General features: G+C 31.6%; 1 protein-coding gene across 1 annotated transcript in view; it reads left to right on the forward strand.

Annotated features, from left to right (window-relative positions):
* Positions 1-17,692, forward strand: part of LOC140052637 (coatomer subunit epsilon-like) — a 43,320-nt gene extending 25,628 nt beyond the window's left edge. Inside the window, exons 9-12 of the mRNA XM_072098305.1 lie at positions 5,314-5,469; positions 6,742-6,810; positions 9,839-9,913; positions 16,481-17,692. Coding sequence (XP_071954406.1) covers positions 5,314-5,469; positions 6,742-6,810; positions 9,839-9,913; positions 16,481-16,525 — 345 coding nt within the window. The 3' untranslated portion in view covers positions 16,526-17,692. The remainder of the gene's footprint in view (positions 1-5,313; positions 5,470-6,741; positions 6,811-9,838; positions 9,914-16,480) is intronic.
* Positions 17,693-19,213: the final 1,521 nt, after the last annotated feature.

The raw sequence follows: 19,213 nt of genomic DNA on the forward strand, positions 1-19,213 counted from the left end.
ATGTTCAGTTGTGTTTTTATACCTGCAAGTATTGTATAGTTGAATTTGGAATTACACACGGAGATTACATAACGGTATTTGGATTTTATTAAATACTTTCCAAAATTGTTTTTTTGCCTTAAAATATTGGTAATTTTTAATAAATAGCCAACCTTCACACCTCAAGTGTACTCTTATCATTTTTTTTCTCAAACTACATGCACAATAGTGTTTTCCAGACAACACACACACCCACACCCACAGCTTCGTCTGTCAAACTAACACACGCAAGCGTAGTGTCTGTCAAACTAATACACGCAAGTACACCTCAAATAATGTCATTATGTTCAAAGATATGCCATTTGATATTATTTTTCCTCATAAAACATTTTGCCATTATGACTTTCTGCAATTCTATCAAGAATAGTTAATAACCAGAGGATTTACAGTGATTAAAGTACAGTACAATTAAAACAGCATAATAAATTTTTACCAATTGCATGCTAATTTTTTAAAGACAAAAACACTTTTATGTGATTATTGAGAATTTTTTTTTCCGCATTTATACTTTGAAATGTAGTATATTAAACATAATTAAATAAATTATAAGACATAGTTATGATAATTTTATTATTTGTTCAAGAAAAACAACTAAATTTTGTCCGTCAAAACTAACACACGCAATTGCTACACCAATGAAATTAAAATACATTTTTTGAAGTTCATGTTCAGTCACTTATCTTTTTTTTAGTATTGCCTGAAAGATATGTTTTTACTCAACAATTTCAGGTTATAAAAAAAAATATGTTAAAGATGAAAAATTGACCTCTGTGTTACAGTTTTATAACACTTTAGCATATTTTGAGTCAGTTACAAATAATGTGCACCAAATTAGTGAATGCGAGATGTTATTACTCTTAGTACTTTACTCGTTTTGTCATGCAAAATTCGAACCAATGCATGCGCTTATACTCATATATTTTGCAATCGATTTTCTCTGTTTCTGGCTAAATCCCAGTAACTTCAAACCAGGTACAACCCTACGGTGTACACTACCTAACGAGCCAACAATAACCACAATAACCAAAATTCGAACCAATGCATGCTCTTATACTCATATATTTTGCGATCAATTTGCTCTGTTTCTGGCTAAATCCCAGTAACTTCAAACCAGGTACAACCCTACGGTGTACACTACCTAACGAGCCAACAATAACCACTATTACTTTGCATTTGAATGCCGTGTCCACAGTTATTAATTCGCATAATTGCATGTACTTTCTAAATTTTGTCTCGTAACAGGTCTCCACAAATGCATCAAATGGAGTTGAAATTTCAACAATAAAGGCTTTTTTTGACTGATTGTCGATCAATAGCAGATCAGGTCTTTGATATTGTATTATACTGAAATCAGTGTCACTATTAGGAATCATTCTACAATTAATTAACTTGTCCTTAAAAGAACTGATATTAGGACGTGAAATCATTATTTCTTTATGGATTATGTCCACCACTCTGTTGTGCCGAGTAACATATATGTTTTTAAAAGACATACATGTACAACCATTCATAACATGCGATACTGTGTCATTTAGATTATTACATACTATACATCGTTTATGGTGGATATTGGGATATTAGGGAGGTTTCGCAACCTTACGATAACGAAAACGGATACGTCATACATTTGTGAAACTTTTGAGCTCATCCCCATTTCATATTCGTAAAGCGTATTCGTGTTGACGAATATCACCAGTCATATTCGTAACTACAAAACGGGTATACTTTTTGATCTATCTTGCACATTTTGCATTTGAATTAGGAATGATTCATGATTATAATATAATTATAGATTTATTGAAAGTAATTTACTAAAATGCCAGGTCAATTTAGATAAATAGCAGTTTTTAAAGTCCTCACTCGCTTCCGCTTTGATGTTACGCTAGGCCTAGGCAGCCAAGCAACACGTACCTTCGCTTCGCTCAAATTTACCGCAGTCATATTTTGGACGCGCCTCAATATTTCGTTGCCATGCGAAACAGATTTTTTTATGGCTTACAAAAACGAATACGTGTGCGTGACGTATCCGTTTTCGTTATCGTATTCGTAAGATTGCGAAACCTCTCTAATATCTATTTAACAATGTACCCACTTCCAGTAGTTCACATCTCGCCTTATAGACAAAGCAAACAAGCTTATCCCTCAATGACAAGTTATTAATAAAGGCAGATGTCAACTTCAGATCTTTACCAACTGTACTGAATATGCTTCCTTGAGATTTCAAACCACTTAATCGTTTTATTCTACTTTCAGTGTGTGTCATTTTTATACATTTAGAGAGAGAGATATGGGATTCAAATTCCTTAACGTTACCATTAACATTATATAAGGCATAGAAAGTATCATCTTTTAGTCTAATCTCAATATGCTCGTGCATACATAATTCATTAAGTTCAACCCAAATAGATTTTGGCCAGTTTACTTTTCCCTGTTTAAATTACTCGACCATCATTGTCAACAATGTAACCTCCAAAATTACGGGTATGTTCGTCATCAATAACATTAGCTTTACGATTGTTCATGTGTAGTTTAAAGGACTGTCTTGCACTAAATTTAGTTTGTTCATCATCAGAATTTAAACACTGTAAAAGAAACGATATTTTTGTGGCAAAATACATGGTTACAGGGTTAATGACTCCCAGTCCACCTTTTCCAGACGGTATAAATACCAGGTCTCTGTTGGATGATGTATTAAGAGATAGCCATTGTCGTACATATTCAATAATAATATTCTCAAATTCTTTCAATTTTTTCAGTGCAATTGACATATTGCACATATAGAAGTTTACTTTTGACAATACCATTTCATTATTGATTTAACTTGGCCACAACTGGAAGGGGAAAGGAGTCAATAAGTGTCATATTTTCTTTAAACTCGTTAAAAATTTCCATCAATTGAGCATCAGATGCTTTCCCATCTAAACTTATCATATCCTAAATATTTGTATTTGCCCTGCTTGCCCAACTTTGGAATTTCCGAGCCCTGTATCTTAATATTTACATCAGATGTTATGTCTTTATGATTCCAGTTGTTTCCTGTCCTGTGTCTGTGCAATAAACCACATTTTAAATGTTTAACATTCATACCGGTTAGTTCAACAAATTGGGTTGTTTTGTTACACATAATTCCCAGCTGCTCTTTATTATTTGTACACATCCCAACATCATCAACATATCCCTGTATTGGATTTGGTATAGTTGGTTCCTCCTTATTATTTATTACCCATCGAATCCAGATATCAATACTCTGTTCAAATACATCCATCGAAATTGGGTCACCTTGTATGATACCCCTTAACCTATCAATTGTTTCTGTATAACCAGATTTACATTTAACTTTAAACTTAGAGTCCTTGTACATGTTCTCAATAAGTTCAACATATTGTTCGGGGTAACCAAACCATAGTAGTGCATACGCCATAAATTCATGTGAAATGCTTCCGAACACGTCCGCTAAATCTACAAAACAAATTTACATCTGTCCAGATTTATGTTTAAAGTCACTTATAGCTGTTTTCATGCAAAACACGTGTTCCTGTAGACCATTCCGTTGCTTCGCCCCTTTCTGATTTTCAGATAATCGCTTGTTTCTGTTAGCCCAATCCATTATTCTTCTTTCCAATAATTTATTAAATATTTTATAGCAGGTTAACAGAAGCGATATTGGTCTCCATTGGGTCAGGTCCATAGATGTTTCATTACTCTTTGGAATTAATTTAAAAATAGCGATTTTCCATTCTACAGGAATTCGTTTATATTCCATACATGTGTTGAACATATCAATTAGAACTGGATATAAAGGCTCTTTAACTGATTCTTTTTTGCCATGTAATAAACTTTTATAAAGCGCTATTTAGTGAAGTCTCACAGTGCTAAAAACCAACAAGAATTACATTGTAACATATAAGCGAGAGGAAAAAATATGCTTAAAAATATAATATTTATAATAGAGTATGATAATAAAAGTGGGACGAACCCACACAAGACAAAAAAAAAGAAAGACCAACAAAAATTGGAGATTTAATTTAGAAGTGACTTGAATTGCTTAAGAGATTTACATTGACGGATATGGAGTTAAAGTTGGTTCCAAACTAGTGGCGCTTGTGCAAAAAACCCTTCAGGGGAAGTTTTAAGGTGTGTTTTTGGAGTAGAAAAAAAAAGACATTGTGTTGGGACATGAATGAGATTAAATACTGCAGTTATGTTATTTTCCATCCAACATTTGTTTAATAATAGCTGCTAGCAGGGCCTACCGTACTGTACATTTTATAATTACTACTACAAGTTTTGTTGCATAAAAACACATGGCAGTGGCAGTATCCTACAAAAGGGTAATAATAGTGTAACACTGTTGCTACCTCCGCCAATGATGTTTTATTTTTGTATGCAATATTTGTTTGTGTCTGTCATGATAACGTCAAGGCTAAAAGACTGAACTTTGTCAAAAGTAAAACTCTGAAAGCTACTATATAGTTTCAAATGATTCTAATAAATTAAATAGACTAGGATCCCAATTATGGACCACTTTTAGGCTGTGGGATGATGGCCAAATTGTGTCTTTCTGTAGTCACTAATTGAAATAATTTGTATGTATAACAGTATAATATATTACATTATTAGGCCACAGAGACTACTGTAATTCCTCCGAAATAATCCCCCACCCACCTTGTATGTGAAATGTATGGGTGGTGGGATTATTGAATATTCTGAAAATGAAGATTGTTCTGTGATGTGTTATGTGAATAATTTCTCTACGGTCCAATATCATACTGCTTACTAAAGTTATATTCCAGTGTAGAATAAGACTTTACATAAGCATTTAAATGGAGAGGAGCAACTTTAACTGTAGGTTGAACGACCTAGGCCATATCTTGATCTTACTGAAAGCCAGCATGCAATAACAATAACAATTTGCAGTGAAACCAAAATAATAAACATTTGTTTGTATTCAACTTTACTATGACTAATGTCTTGATCAATATCTAAACAATTTCAAGTCATCTGAATTCAGCCATTGTCCGAAATTTATTAATTTTATATATATAAGTGTCGGTGCAACGGTGAACGTAAAGTCGGGGGTGGGATTATATCCGAGATGGAACTATCCATAGACTGATCTAAAATGAACAGTTTACTTGTTTTATATAACAATAATAATATATTCATTTCCCTCCATATAATTGTATACAAATGAATAAAAACTACATACAGGAGGTTTTGACTGCCCTTTGAAATGACATGTGTTGTACTTATAAAGTTTGTGATATATTTCAGGGAGGAGAAAAGTTACAAGATGCTTACTACATTTTCCAAGACCTTGCTGACAAAAACACAGCAACTCCACTACTACTAAATGCCCAGGCAGCTGCCTTTCTACAACAAGGCAAGTTTGATGAGGCTGAGGGTGCACTTCAAGATGCTTTAGAAAAGGTAAAATCATTTTGTTTGTTAGATTAAAATGTCCAATGTAAAATAAAGTAAAATCTCAATTAATTAATTATAAAATAAATTAATGTAATTTATTTAGGTCTTATAATTATTAATACAGGTATGACATTTACTTTGATATTTCAAATCTCCTCAATAAAAGCTTCTTTTATAGCTTAAATTACAAACAACAAATTGCATTTCAGATACAGCTCTCAATATGACCTAGGGAAAAAATGCTACATAAATTTATGTACCTTTGCACATGGGTATTTTGTTTCCAATACCAAAATGTTATCAGGCTAGCTGTAAGACCTGTATAACTACAAGAACATAATTGGTCGACATAGCATCACATGACTACCGATCCAAAGATCTATAACGTTGTATTGCTCTAAAGGGAAATATATAATGCATTATATTTCTAGGTCAATATTACTCAACTGATGTAAGCAAATTTTACCCAATAAACATTCAGTGACCAAAAATGGCTGCAACTAACATTTCTTGCACTTTACTAGTAATCCTAGATGCCTGCAAAAAAATACTGTATATAACGAAGATCAACCAATACCATGGGTAGAGCTGATGTTTAAGACCAGCTCTGCCGGTCATATTAAACAAATTTGTAGTAATAAAGCACCATAAAGTTACCAAGTTCATTGTTTTTATTTTATTGTAATGTATATAAAATAACAATTTATATTTGATCTAATGAACATTGCAGGCTCTATCTTGTATTCCAACTACTGGTCAAAGAAAGACAAGTGTTTGGGATATGTTTATATTTGTACCATTTTATACAATAGTGACCAGATAGCCAGATACAGCAATATTTAGATTTTAGCTATTTGTGACTGTGCAATTTGGTAGTAGTCACTCTCATACTGTACTGTACATTTAAAAGTAACACATCCAATTGCCAACTTTAAGTCAATGGCTACCAGATGTCTCTGTGAGACGGTTATTTGAACCAGTATCAGTATCTAAAGCTAACCATTTTCATGTGTAAATGAACATATATTGCCTTTTATATCTTTGTAATATACTATTTGAGATTCAAGGAATTATATTTTTCCTCTAAGCATGCAATGTTTGTATAATGTGAGCTATCTCTATGCCACAATTTAGAATCTATATTTCATCCATAAACATCAGCATATACATCTACATGTAGTTCAAGTTGTTCTGATGCTTATTCTGTTTATAAAGCATTAAACTGATTACTTTTTTTTGTGTTTAAATACTATTAATAATATTTTAATATCACCACAGGATAGCAATAACCCAGAGACTTTAATCAATATGATAGTGTTGGCTCAGCATGTTGGCAAAGCCCCTGAGGTAAGGATACCAAATTGCAACATGCATTCTTACATTACATGTTATTTGTATTAGTATGCATTTTATGTCTTAATCATAAAATATATAAATGTAAATGAATATATTCAATACACTACATACTGTACTAATAGGGCTAGGTCCCACCTTTGATTTAGTATTTGTATCTCTCTTAGCCCATTGACTGCCGGATGTTTATTGGCTCATTGTTCTGTACTGCCAGTACATTTCAGTGAGGTGAGGTATTTCCTGCTTTCCTGCTTGCCAGCTCATATTTTTTTATAAACGCGAGAATAAACCAACTTTTTGACAGGGTAGTATTATTTTGCAAATAACTTATAAACTATTGATAATTTGAAAAAATAAATAATAAAACAAATATTCATCAGACATTTCTACATGCAATTGTATTTTTATTATAAGGTTTTTAGCAATATTTGTACAGCTAGCTAGATCTACAGTAGGCCAAGCTAGCTAATAATACAGTAGTAGTAGCCTAGCGCTGGCCTACTAGATAATTTGCGAAGTCCACGTCCATACCACATTGCCTGCCTTGGCCTTCATCAATTTATTTCTAGGCCTAGCTAGCTAGGCCTACATCAGAATTGACGTCAATATCCAAGCCATCATCATCAAGCACAGCAACGACATTTTATCGCAGTAGAATAGTGCTTCATTTTCATTTCAAAACGACATTTTTAACCTCAAAATACTCACATTTTTTATATAGTAGGCCCTACGAATTTTCGCATCAAAATATAGAATGGTTCATTGGCTTTCATTTACTATGCATGTCAATACAATTAGACTCAATGAAGACGTTATGTAGGCTATTTTATTGAGACGTTATTTGTTTCGCATAAATGCGAAGTTGGCACAGCGAGTGGTGGCGTCCTATTCGCATAAATGCGAAGTCGGCAGTCAATGGGTTAAACAAGATTTTTGTTGCTAACCAAGTTTTGCAAAATGTGGCCCCTGTACTTGCTAGAATTTTATTTATTAGGTGATCATTTAGAATAAAATGATCACCTATTGTTGTTGTATGAAATTTTTATTATTGGTTATCTGCAGGTTTTGTTGCGGATAACCAACTTCTGTTGCAGATAACCCTTGTTATCTTCTTTATTCTTCTTTCTTTCCACAATCATAATCATCATATCATAATTTATATAAGGTGTCAACTTTGTATGAAATAAAAATGGCTTATTGCACAATAGATTATGCATGCACGCACAATTAAAATTTTATATTGTAAAAAATCAATTTCTAATCAATTTTCTCCACGTTTCAGGTCATTTTTAACATTTTGAACATTTGTTACCTTTTTTATGTTGCCTGTGCATATTTGCGCACACAGATTGTAAGCAGCATAGAAAAGCCGTTTTTGCAATTGATTTTTGCTTCTGTAATAGATTTCATTCATTTTGATGAACTTTAATTGCAAAATAACGATGCAAGTGGACGTTACACACATAATCGTGTGCTAAAAAATGGGTAATTGAATAAAAATTTGTGAAAAAATGTACCTCTTTTTAATCAGTTATAGTTCCTCAGTATGGTTGGTTACTCCTATTTTTTTAAATGTATTATGGAAGCTGATGAGTTGTAGATTCATGTAAAATTTTTACCTACCGGGTGTTCTGAAATCACCATATGGCCACTCGAATTTGAAAAATAGAATTTTGTTTTCTTTTGTACTAGTTAATCACATTTAATAGAGCGCATTGCGCTCCCCATTTTCTCCTAGATTGTAATACGTTCTTGCTAAATCTTTTTTTTTTCGCATGAGTTAAAAATAATGTTTATTACGTCATCATAACAAAATTAGAATAACGTGATTTACTTAATTTCATCTATACATTATATTTTAATCTGTTATATCTCATCGGAAAATGACCCACGTGATTAAGACTTATTATGGAAGTTGTTGAATTGTAGATATGAATTCATATACAAATTTTGTCTATCTGATGTCATCATATGGCCAGTTGAATTAAAAAAATCGGATTTCCATCTCTTAAGTAAAAGCTCATCGCATTTAAAAGAGAGTGCATCTCAATTTTACGTGCCTAAAATTCTTCTGTAATTATTTAGATAATTATCTTCTAAAGTAGTTACCTTTATAAATAGGTCAATTTGATGACGTTATTGTGTTAATAATTAGATTTAAAAGATGGGGTCTCGTAATTTCATCTATGCTACATATTTAATTCATGTCATAGAATGACATAATTAGTATCGACGTTCATATAGTTCAACATATGTGCATGTTGCCTTTCTGTAAATAACCCGAACTCGTCAAAGTGACGGTGAATCTAGTTAGGCTATTGCTCTCGGTTATTTTCAAAAATTTCGTTTTTTTCTGCTCAATTTTTTGTCACGCAGATCTCGAAAACAGCAATAGCAGTTATGTTGTAACTTGGACAGCAGATGCACGTATGTAGTTGTGCAACCGACTTTGATTTAATGAAAATATGGTTGTGTAGCGTAACTACGCGCGATTTTCTGAAATTCTTAAATTGACTATAAATTAAAAACTTTCAAATGAAACTTGGACACACGTATGCTTCATGTCAAGGGTCATCTTCATGTATCATCAGCAAAATTGTAAACATTCAAGGTCCAGGTCATGCGCACGTTAAAAATTTTAAAAACTCAAAATGAAGTTTTGATCAATTTAGAGCATTTGTCTGTTTCAAAAAATGCGATTTTTAGAAGGCGTAAAAGAAAAGATAATTTGTTGTACAAATCAAATTCTACTCACAATCCATTCCACAATACATTCACCGAAGTGCATCTATGTTATTTGAGCCAGATTTTCACTCAAATTTCAGTTTCAAAGTTTGATGACAGAGTTACACATCTCGAACTGTTCTAGTTTCTTATTAAATCCAAAAATAATTACTTTGGTTTTTATAAAATTCAATTTGTTTTTAAATACAAATCAGTAACGTTATTATAGAATGTTTGCCTGGTTTTTGATTGTCAGAATCTAAAGGTTACCTTAAATATATGTATTTTATTTTTATAGGTAAGCAATCGATATATTACACAGTTAAAGGACTCGCACGCAAGTCACCCATTTGTGCAGGATCTTGTCAATAAGGTATTGTTTTTTACAATTTTTCGTCTTGTCCTCTTGATTTTCTTAATAATTAAGAATTTGCTAATGGAGCTCAAACTCAATATTATGTTTTTCTCATGGAAAAAACAGTGGGAGACACTGTTTAATTATAATTTTGTTCCAGTATTTTCATTTGCAAATCATGAGGAAAGTGTAAACATTATGTTTTATGAATAATGAAACAAAATGACAACACTTAGATTAAATGAAATAATAATGTTACTGTCAAATTATTTGGAAGATGCATATTAATATTCCTTTCTAATGAAAATGTGTCCATAATGGCCAGAAGTATGATTAAAATTGCTGTTCCAAAACACCTGCTATAGTACGATCTTGTTTTATTCTCAGAGTCTCACCTTCAGTTATATGATTAAATACATGTCATGTCACTATACTGTGTGTTTACATTGGATTTATAGTTATCTATGCATTCTATTAATGTTTCTTTAATATATCTATAAGAGCTTATTTTTGTGAGCTCTCATAGATATTAAAGAAACATTCAACTTATTGTTATGTATTCATCCACATTCTTACCTTTGTTACTGTGCAAATAAAAGCACTAACATTGTTATTTGTAGTTTTAGTTATAATTATCAAGTCTATTCTAGACCCAGCTTACATCATGAGGTTTACAGTATCTGTCCCATTTAATATTGGTCATGATCAATTAGTATGATCTTGCTATCTAAAGGACACAGTTGTGATAACTACTTCACTATTACAATCTGTGCATTCGCAAGTCAACTAACAAACACATTAACTGCCAAAACATGTTCAGTTGCATTTTGCTGTTCCCTCTCTTTTGTGGTATCTCAGAGAGATACCACAAAAGAATGTATATTTTTTCCTTTAAAGTTGAATTGCAGAGGTAATTGCCTAACCACTGCAACATTGACGTAGTTTCAATTCCCAGTTTCATGAGTCTAGTTCAGTTATTGTTCATTTGGCATTAATTGTTTTTCGTGCTGAGCCAGCTATATTCCCAGAAGACTACTCATTCAGAAGCTATATCAAGCGGAAGCTGTAGTTCTAGAGGCTGACAGTTTTGGAATTTTGTAAACTTGGCCAGGTCATGCTCTAATTACAAACCCCAAGGCACGTCTGGGAGAAGAGAGTCTATGAAAACATTTGCTGGTAATACAGTATACTTGAGATGCATGTAGACTCTAATTTGTAAAATCTTTTAAAAAAAATAATGACTTTGTTCTTGCTGTCAATCTAGGCCGGTATTATAATAATTCACTGTCAAATCAGTAAAATCAAAAATTTATTTTGGCTGTCAACCTATAGGCCGGTATTTACAATCCCATTTGACTGTCAATCTAGGCTGATATTATAATAATTCGCCGTCAGATAATCATTGAATTATCATCAAAACAGTTCGTGGTTGACTTCTGCTCTTACAAGACGCTAAAAACTCTTCAACTTTAGGGTGTTGTATAAACACAGCCTATTAGTAGAGGATTATTATATTTGTGAATGCTATGCTGGTGAAGCATATAATGTGTATGTTCAATATCTATTGCACTATTGTGTTTTGAATAATCAATTATCAAACATATTTAAACATTTTATATAATTCCTTCTATAGCATTATAAAGTTGACTTTTTCTTTTTCCCTCACAAAATTTGATTAGGATACTTATTATTGCTCATAATATACGTGCCTTTGATACTAAGGAGGTTTTTAAAGGTTATTGTGATTAAAGTGTGCATAAGATACAGCTTCAAATTAATAGTGATCTGTAATGTGTATTTTGATGACAACCCTAGCATCTCAATATGGCTTGAGTTACACATAATCTATTTGGCTGTGGCTTTAATATCTAAGTAGGATAAGGCAGTGTTTATAGGTTTCCTAATAAAAATCGCTATACACTAAATAGCTAGTTAAATTAATAGGAAGTAGTAATACTGAAAGTAATTGAGTAAACAACCCCCTCTAGTTTGACTTAATTCTTGGTCTATTTCATACTTATTCTTTCAGTGCAATTGCATATTATCGATTAATATTTATTTTAACTTTGTAGAATTAGATGTGGAGAGACTGGAATTTAACTCCGGAATTATAAAATGAGGCTTTGTGGTGAAGCTATTTCACATTATGTTGCATTGATTGATTCTACTTTATTAAGCAGAAAGACATTTGACCGTTTAATTGAACCCTGTAGGCTGGGAGGAAATGAAAGCGATACTTATGAGTTGAGGGTAATATGTTTTGCAAAAGACATGCAGCTTCTCAGTGAACAACCCTATGTCACTGTAATTTATATTTCATTTAGATCTTTAAGGTATTCATACATATTATACTTACATACTTTTGAAACCAAAATGACATCTGTTTCACCAATTAACCAAATATGGAATGTTATCCTACGTCATTCAATGTTTGCAGTATGTTATGTATGATATAATATGATAGAGACTTGTATTTTTAATTTAATTTTGTATATCTAAAATAATTAATAAAAATGGTAAAAAATGATTAGAGACATTTCAGTTCAGTTCAACAACATCTGATGCGCGGCTAATATTCTCAAAAGCCTAACATTGTATTTCCATTCATGTCGGCCACTTGATTTCATTTAGTACTCCCAAATCACTCTTTATCCAGAATTGTGAAGGTATTTGTTTTGATGTTACCGAACTAGCGAAACAACACTCAGTGCTGTACGTTTATTAATGCAATATTCACTATTAAAATGGCATGAAAAAAAAAAACATTTTGAGCTATACTATTATTCAGGCCCAGCAGCTACATTCAGCACTGATGCTCTTTTGCAAATTGATTCCAACTCCTCTAAAAGTATATCAGATCTACTGAGCACACAATTCATGACCCCTAAATCTACACAGGAGGCCCCTTGTGTACTAAAATGATAAATTTGCATACAAGGCCCTAAAAAAACCAAAAAAAAAACATTGATATCTTTAATACAAGCTTCGTTACAATGCATAGTACAATCAACATTCCGTAGTATGTCATAGGAGATCCTGACATCCAAACACAATAATTTGTAATTCTTTCATAAAGTTATCATATCAATGTTGTATAAAACTCCATCGTGTGAGTGTCGTAACAGGAAATTGACAACACAGATACGATTTTTGTAAATTTCTAATTAATCATTTATAGCCAAATTCTTGAATGGGGAAAACATTGTAAATCTAAAATATAAATAAACATAGAATAACATCTAACAAAAAAAACATAGAGCACAGTAACATAACATAGAGCACAGTAACATAACATAGAACAAAATAACATAACATAGAACAAAATAACATAACATAGAGCACAGTAACATAACATAGAGCACAGTAACATAACATAGAGCACAGTAACATAACATAGAACAAAATAACATGACATAGAACAAAATAACATAACATAGAACAAAATAACATAACATAGAGCACAGTAACATAACATAGAGCACAGTAACATAACATAGAACAAAATAACATAACATAGAGCACAGTAACATAACATAGAGCACAGTAACATAACATAGAACAAAATAACATAACATAGAGCACAGTAACATAACATAGAGCACAGTAACATAACATAGAGCACAGTAACATACATAGAGCACAGTAACATAACATAGAGCACAGTAACATAACATAGAGCACAGTAACATAACATAGAACAAAATAACATAACATAGAACAAAATAACATAACATAGAGCACAGTAACATAACATAGAGCACAGTAACATAACATAGAAAACAAAATAACAAATTCAAACATTCAGTATTTATATTTGAAATTTGTATGCAATTAATGGAAAATACATTTGACATTTATATTTATGAGTGACACAGTTCTCAAACCAGTGTCTAAGTGAATCTACAGTTTTCTAAATTAATTGCATTGCATTTTATTAATTTACATTTCTAAGAAAATTATACTTTTGAATGATTGTTGCAATGAAATTAATCATTTTCTTTAGTGCGATGTTATATTGATAATATTATATTGCATGATCATGTCATATAATGGGATTATTTTTTAATGAATATTAACTAGATATTAATTGGTTAATCCTCACTTGGCAGATAACCATTGTGATTGTCAGAATCTTTCCTTTTTTCAGTAGTATTGGTTTTCCGAAATCAATGAGGAAACTCTTTTAGTTGTCAAGTCTTTAACCAACCAAGTTTTTCTTTTTTGTTTCCTTCAATTTTTTTCTGTGACATTTCATTTTATAATATGGTCATCATCTAACCTTTATTTGTAGTTATTTCTGGTTGTTTTATTCACAAAATTACTTTTTTTTTTTATGGATTCATAAAATTGCCCATAGCAGTAAGATCTAAATTGCGACAGAACATTTAAAATTCAAAGATATATAAAAAAATGCAATTTCGAAGTTATACAATTACAAGTCAAATTTTGTATTACAAATAATCTGATGAGGCCTAGGCTAGAATTTAAGTTTTATTAAACGAAATTATCAACACACAAAACCTAAAGAAGGTGATAAATTGCTATAATAATAGTATAAATTATTATACTGTATATGAAGGTATGGAAGCCACCTTTATTCAAATCTTTTAGCGTGATGACTTCATCAAATTGAAACTACTTTTTTCCGTTGTATGTATTTATTTGGGTATTAGGTTATTTTAATAATTTAAAGTATCTCTCAAAGCTATTGATCTAACATTAATAAAATTCAATCCATATCTTTCTGACATTGTATCTACTTCATCTCAACAGAATTTATTAAGATATTAAAAAAATCTAAGAATATGTGCATCTTTTTAATATTGTACTTCTAAAAAAAAGGTATATCAATTTGATCTCTGTTGCATTGATTGATTCATACATCAAATTTAAATATAAAATAGATAATATGGAATTCTGACAATAACACCAAAAATTCATTGCTATTAAGCCTAATCATTGTTATTCCTTGAAATCAGTAAGTAATTCATTAGGTGAATGGCCTATTATTGTGTCTTTCTACCCGTTTTTTGTGGTTGCATTTCTGTAAAATCATGGACAGAAAATCTTTTTATGATAGCAAACATGTAGTATTTTATTTCTAGTAACAAGTTCACCGACTTCGATTAGAATTGCTAATGTTGATCCTATATATAAATTATGCTTATTCTGAGACAATGAAAAATATGTGTACTTCCATCTTGGTTATAGGTAGTTTTGATTTGAAGTTTGAGTTAAAGTATACAATATTGTTTCACATTTGTCTTGTTAAAAAAAATAAACATTCTTTTTTATTGCTCACTGCCTTGGGAAATAAAACAGTTTCCTTTATGTGTACTACTCACTTCCGGTCCCAGCCCAAAACACCCGTCCCAGCCCAAAACACCCAATCATCCTCCCTCTCTCTTATAGGCTGTGGATGGGGGCCACCAACTATGTCTTTTAAAGGGCCCACAATGCATATTTTTCAGTGCAAAACATTGTTCAATATGTGTTAAGTATGTGAGACTTGGTTGGTATTACTCCATACATTTTACACTCTTCATACCAATCACAAGTACATATTTCAAGGCTCAAGTTTACTCAAGGCATAATTAAATTCCACTTACTAGAGGACGAGTGCGGCCATTTTAAAATTTATTTTACCATGCTGAGCAGAAAATCCTATTTATAGCCATCATCAGGCTCAAATCAATACAATTGTTTTTTAGACTAGGTAGGTATACGGATGTTTATTAATTCACTTGTCAGGTGATTTGAATTGATTGATTTGTTGTTTGAAGCGGGCAAATGAGCATGGAAATTCAGATTAGTTGATGCATATGTCTTTATAGTATTTTTAATTGCTTCTAGTTTTAATCTTACAGTGACATATATAATATAACTTCAGTACTATGACCCAGAATTTTTGGATACCAATATTCAGAGAAAACCTCTATTAAGGGGACAGTTTTTTCTGAAATAAATGAGTGACAATATAATAGCCAATGAGATTTTAGAGGACACTTTGTTGGGTCCTAAAGGTGTCCCTTTAATAAATAGGGGTTCTACTCTATCTGAATATTCAGGTTACTCATTTAAATGTGAAGACTGTTAGTTACTATAGTGTGCTGACTATGGTAGGCACTGCATTCTGGCTACCATGGATCTGGAGGGGACCAAATCCAAATATCCACCAGTTTATGAGCATGATTAACCTATTGCAAACAAGTGTTAATATTTGAACCATAAGAAACCATAACTAAAGCTATTACACAAATGTTTTGGAGATAAATTTGTGTTTAAAGACAAAATCCTATTATTAATTACATTGCGAGTTGCTACACCACTATACTTATTAATGTAAATTTACAAATTGTAATGTGCAAATGTTGTGGAAACAATAAAAATACAGTACTAACATGTTTTAAGTTTGATGATGACAATACTTCAGGTATTAAGGTAAAACTAAACTAAAAACTCCTATAACTTAGAACATTCCCCCCCCCCCCCACACACCTCCCATCATGTATATTGTATGAATTAATAAACTAATTTATAATTAAAAATTTATAATTACATTTTTTAATTTCATTTTTTTTGTAGGAGAATGAACTAGATATTCTCGCCAGGCAATTTGTATCCTCATAAAGAAATCTTCATTTGAATAGTGATTTTCATACTTGATGCTCCTTGACCCGTCATAGAATGATAATCATCTCACCTGCTGAACATCTACATACTCATTAACTTGGATTCTCGTTAATGAAACACTGCTGATTAGCTGACTTTCAGTGATTATGTTTACAAACTCATATCTCATTGTATATGTTGTACTGGTAGATTTAGAAAATTGAAAAAAAAAACTATAATGACAATATTTTGATAATCAAAAACATCAGGGCTTTAAATAAAAATCTGCTCTATCCAATTAGATAATAAGTTTGTTATTAAATAAGAATCATTACAACATGATTCTTGATGTATTATTTATTTTTATAGGTTGTTTTCATAACCCAATCTACAAAGATAAATGGACTTTTTTTGCTGCATAAAAATAACCGGTTAAAATCAATGTGAATAAATTAACTGCATTCCTTGGGAGGAGAAACAGGACAAACTTGTGGTAACTGGTTAAAAGGCAGTGCCAAATAACCGGTTAAAAACACCCATTCAATTCTGTGTTAGAACGCCATTTAACTGGTTATCGCTGGACAACTTTTACCTGCAACACAAAATAACGGTTATTTGATTGACAACTGATGACCCCGAGTCAACTACACGGCAGTAAGGTTTGAATTAACCGCCAGGACCAATTGCATTTTGGGTAATTCTTACTATTTTTGTCAACGACCGCCCACTGATTTAACCAGTTATTTTGGAGCACAAAGTGAGCAGCATCGCAGTCTTGATATTTTTAATCCATTTTAAAATAAACTGTAATTTGTGCAAGTGCAATTGAGAACACTGTACTTAGATGTTCAATTAAAATCATTTGGTTTCACTTTTAAAACCATGCTGTGTTTACTTAAACAATCGATCATGTCCATTTTGATCCAAGTAAACCTTGTCAAATATTGCATGCTGTCAATATCATTTTCATTTCATAAATCAAAATAGAGTAAAGACATGTTTAAAGTAGTGTATAGAACATTTCATCGATGTTCTATTCATATTGATACACGGTTTGAAAACACATACAGTAATTTGCTTGCTGCTTTCTGAGCTTGAATAGTTGTATACATGTCTATTAAAAAACCAATGGAGACATCAAGGTGCTGATTGCAGCATTTTAAAATAAAAGCTTATATACTATAATATCATTTAATTATTTCTGTCACTGAAAAAAAACACTATTTTCTTAATTGTATGTGGGCGTATGTGTTTATTAGCCATTTTTATTTATTTATTACTCTCCTCACAATGATACTGGGTTCCCAACATTAAATGCACAATATAAATTTATTGTTAAAATAATCTATAGTAAAATAACTTAACATAATAGTGTATACAGTATAAAAATCTTCGTTGAATTCTAGTGAACCATTGTGGTTTGTGTGGACAAAATCATTTTGTGGAAAATAACCATGTTATTTAATAGAAATTATGTTAAGCTTTTATAACGAATTGTATAAGTATAATTTAATGAGTTTGTTATTAGTTAATAGATTGCGAAATTGGGAACATTTGTTGAAAGAAATTAATTATAAAGGCTTGGATTTTGATCTGGTAATTATTCACTTGCATTCTGTAAAATGTTCAAAACCTGAGCGTGCAATATAACCTTCAATCTAAAATTTCGCATTATAATTATGATATTATATATATAAAATAGAAGCACCATAGTTTTACGCAGTGATCTGGGTCTAGAATAGATTAGTAATATTTACTACACGATTATTTTGCCATATTGAATTGCAATGTAACGCATATTAACCGGTCACACACTACTGCTTAACATAGCACATTGTAGTCTCAACAAATTGTCCGTGCCGCTTTATCAAAGCATTATCAATACTGACTCATCGGTTTAATTTCCATAAAGTTCACTTCTTCGATCAGCCTCTGCACTCAACAATCGACCATTCTTGAAGCTATAGGCCTACTATTCTTTTGTGGTTCGTCGCCAACATAATTTAAAGACTGCAATTGAAATGTAATATATAATAAGAGTTCGGTATCCACAAAGGATTTCTAACATACATTTGTATAAGAGATGCAACGGACGACCCTTATCTTTAGAAATCTTCGAAGCACGATGGAAGCTTTTCGGACATATATTGATTGACAAGATAGGAATACACCAGCAAATCTGGCCATAAAGTTCCACTTCACAAACACAAAACACACAAAAATACAGAGGTAGGTCTATATGCACACTTCCAGTTACAATGACATAAAAAAGTGAACCCCCCTAGCATGATGAGGCTGGAGACAATGAAAGATGTTGACTATTTTAGAAAGTTGGCCAACAAACGAAAGGAATGGAGAAACCTGGTACAAAGAGTAAGCAAGGCAGCCCAGGCGGAGAAATCAGAAGATTACTCGGCGAAGAGGCACGAAATAATAAATAATAATAATTGAAATGTTGATTATGCTTTTAATTATTATCTACATATAAATGAATACATATTACTATTACTTCTGTACTTATTATATCAGAGAATTTATTAGAACACAAATTTTGTTCTTCCACATTCATGGTATACGTATATCTGTTATATTCAGCACACTATATGAAAGATGGAAATGCATTTTAAAACCTTGCAATATTTTAAATATTCATTGATCTTTTAAGGCATATGCCTCCCTCATGCCTTTCTACAGTATAAAATGACA

Source organism: Antedon mediterranea, chromosome 6 (genome assembly GCF_964355755.1).
Source record: "Antedon mediterranea chromosome 6, ecAntMedi1.1, whole genome shotgun sequence".
Lineage (NCBI taxonomy): Eukaryota > Metazoa > Echinodermata > Crinoidea > Comatulida > Antedonidae > Antedon > Antedon mediterranea.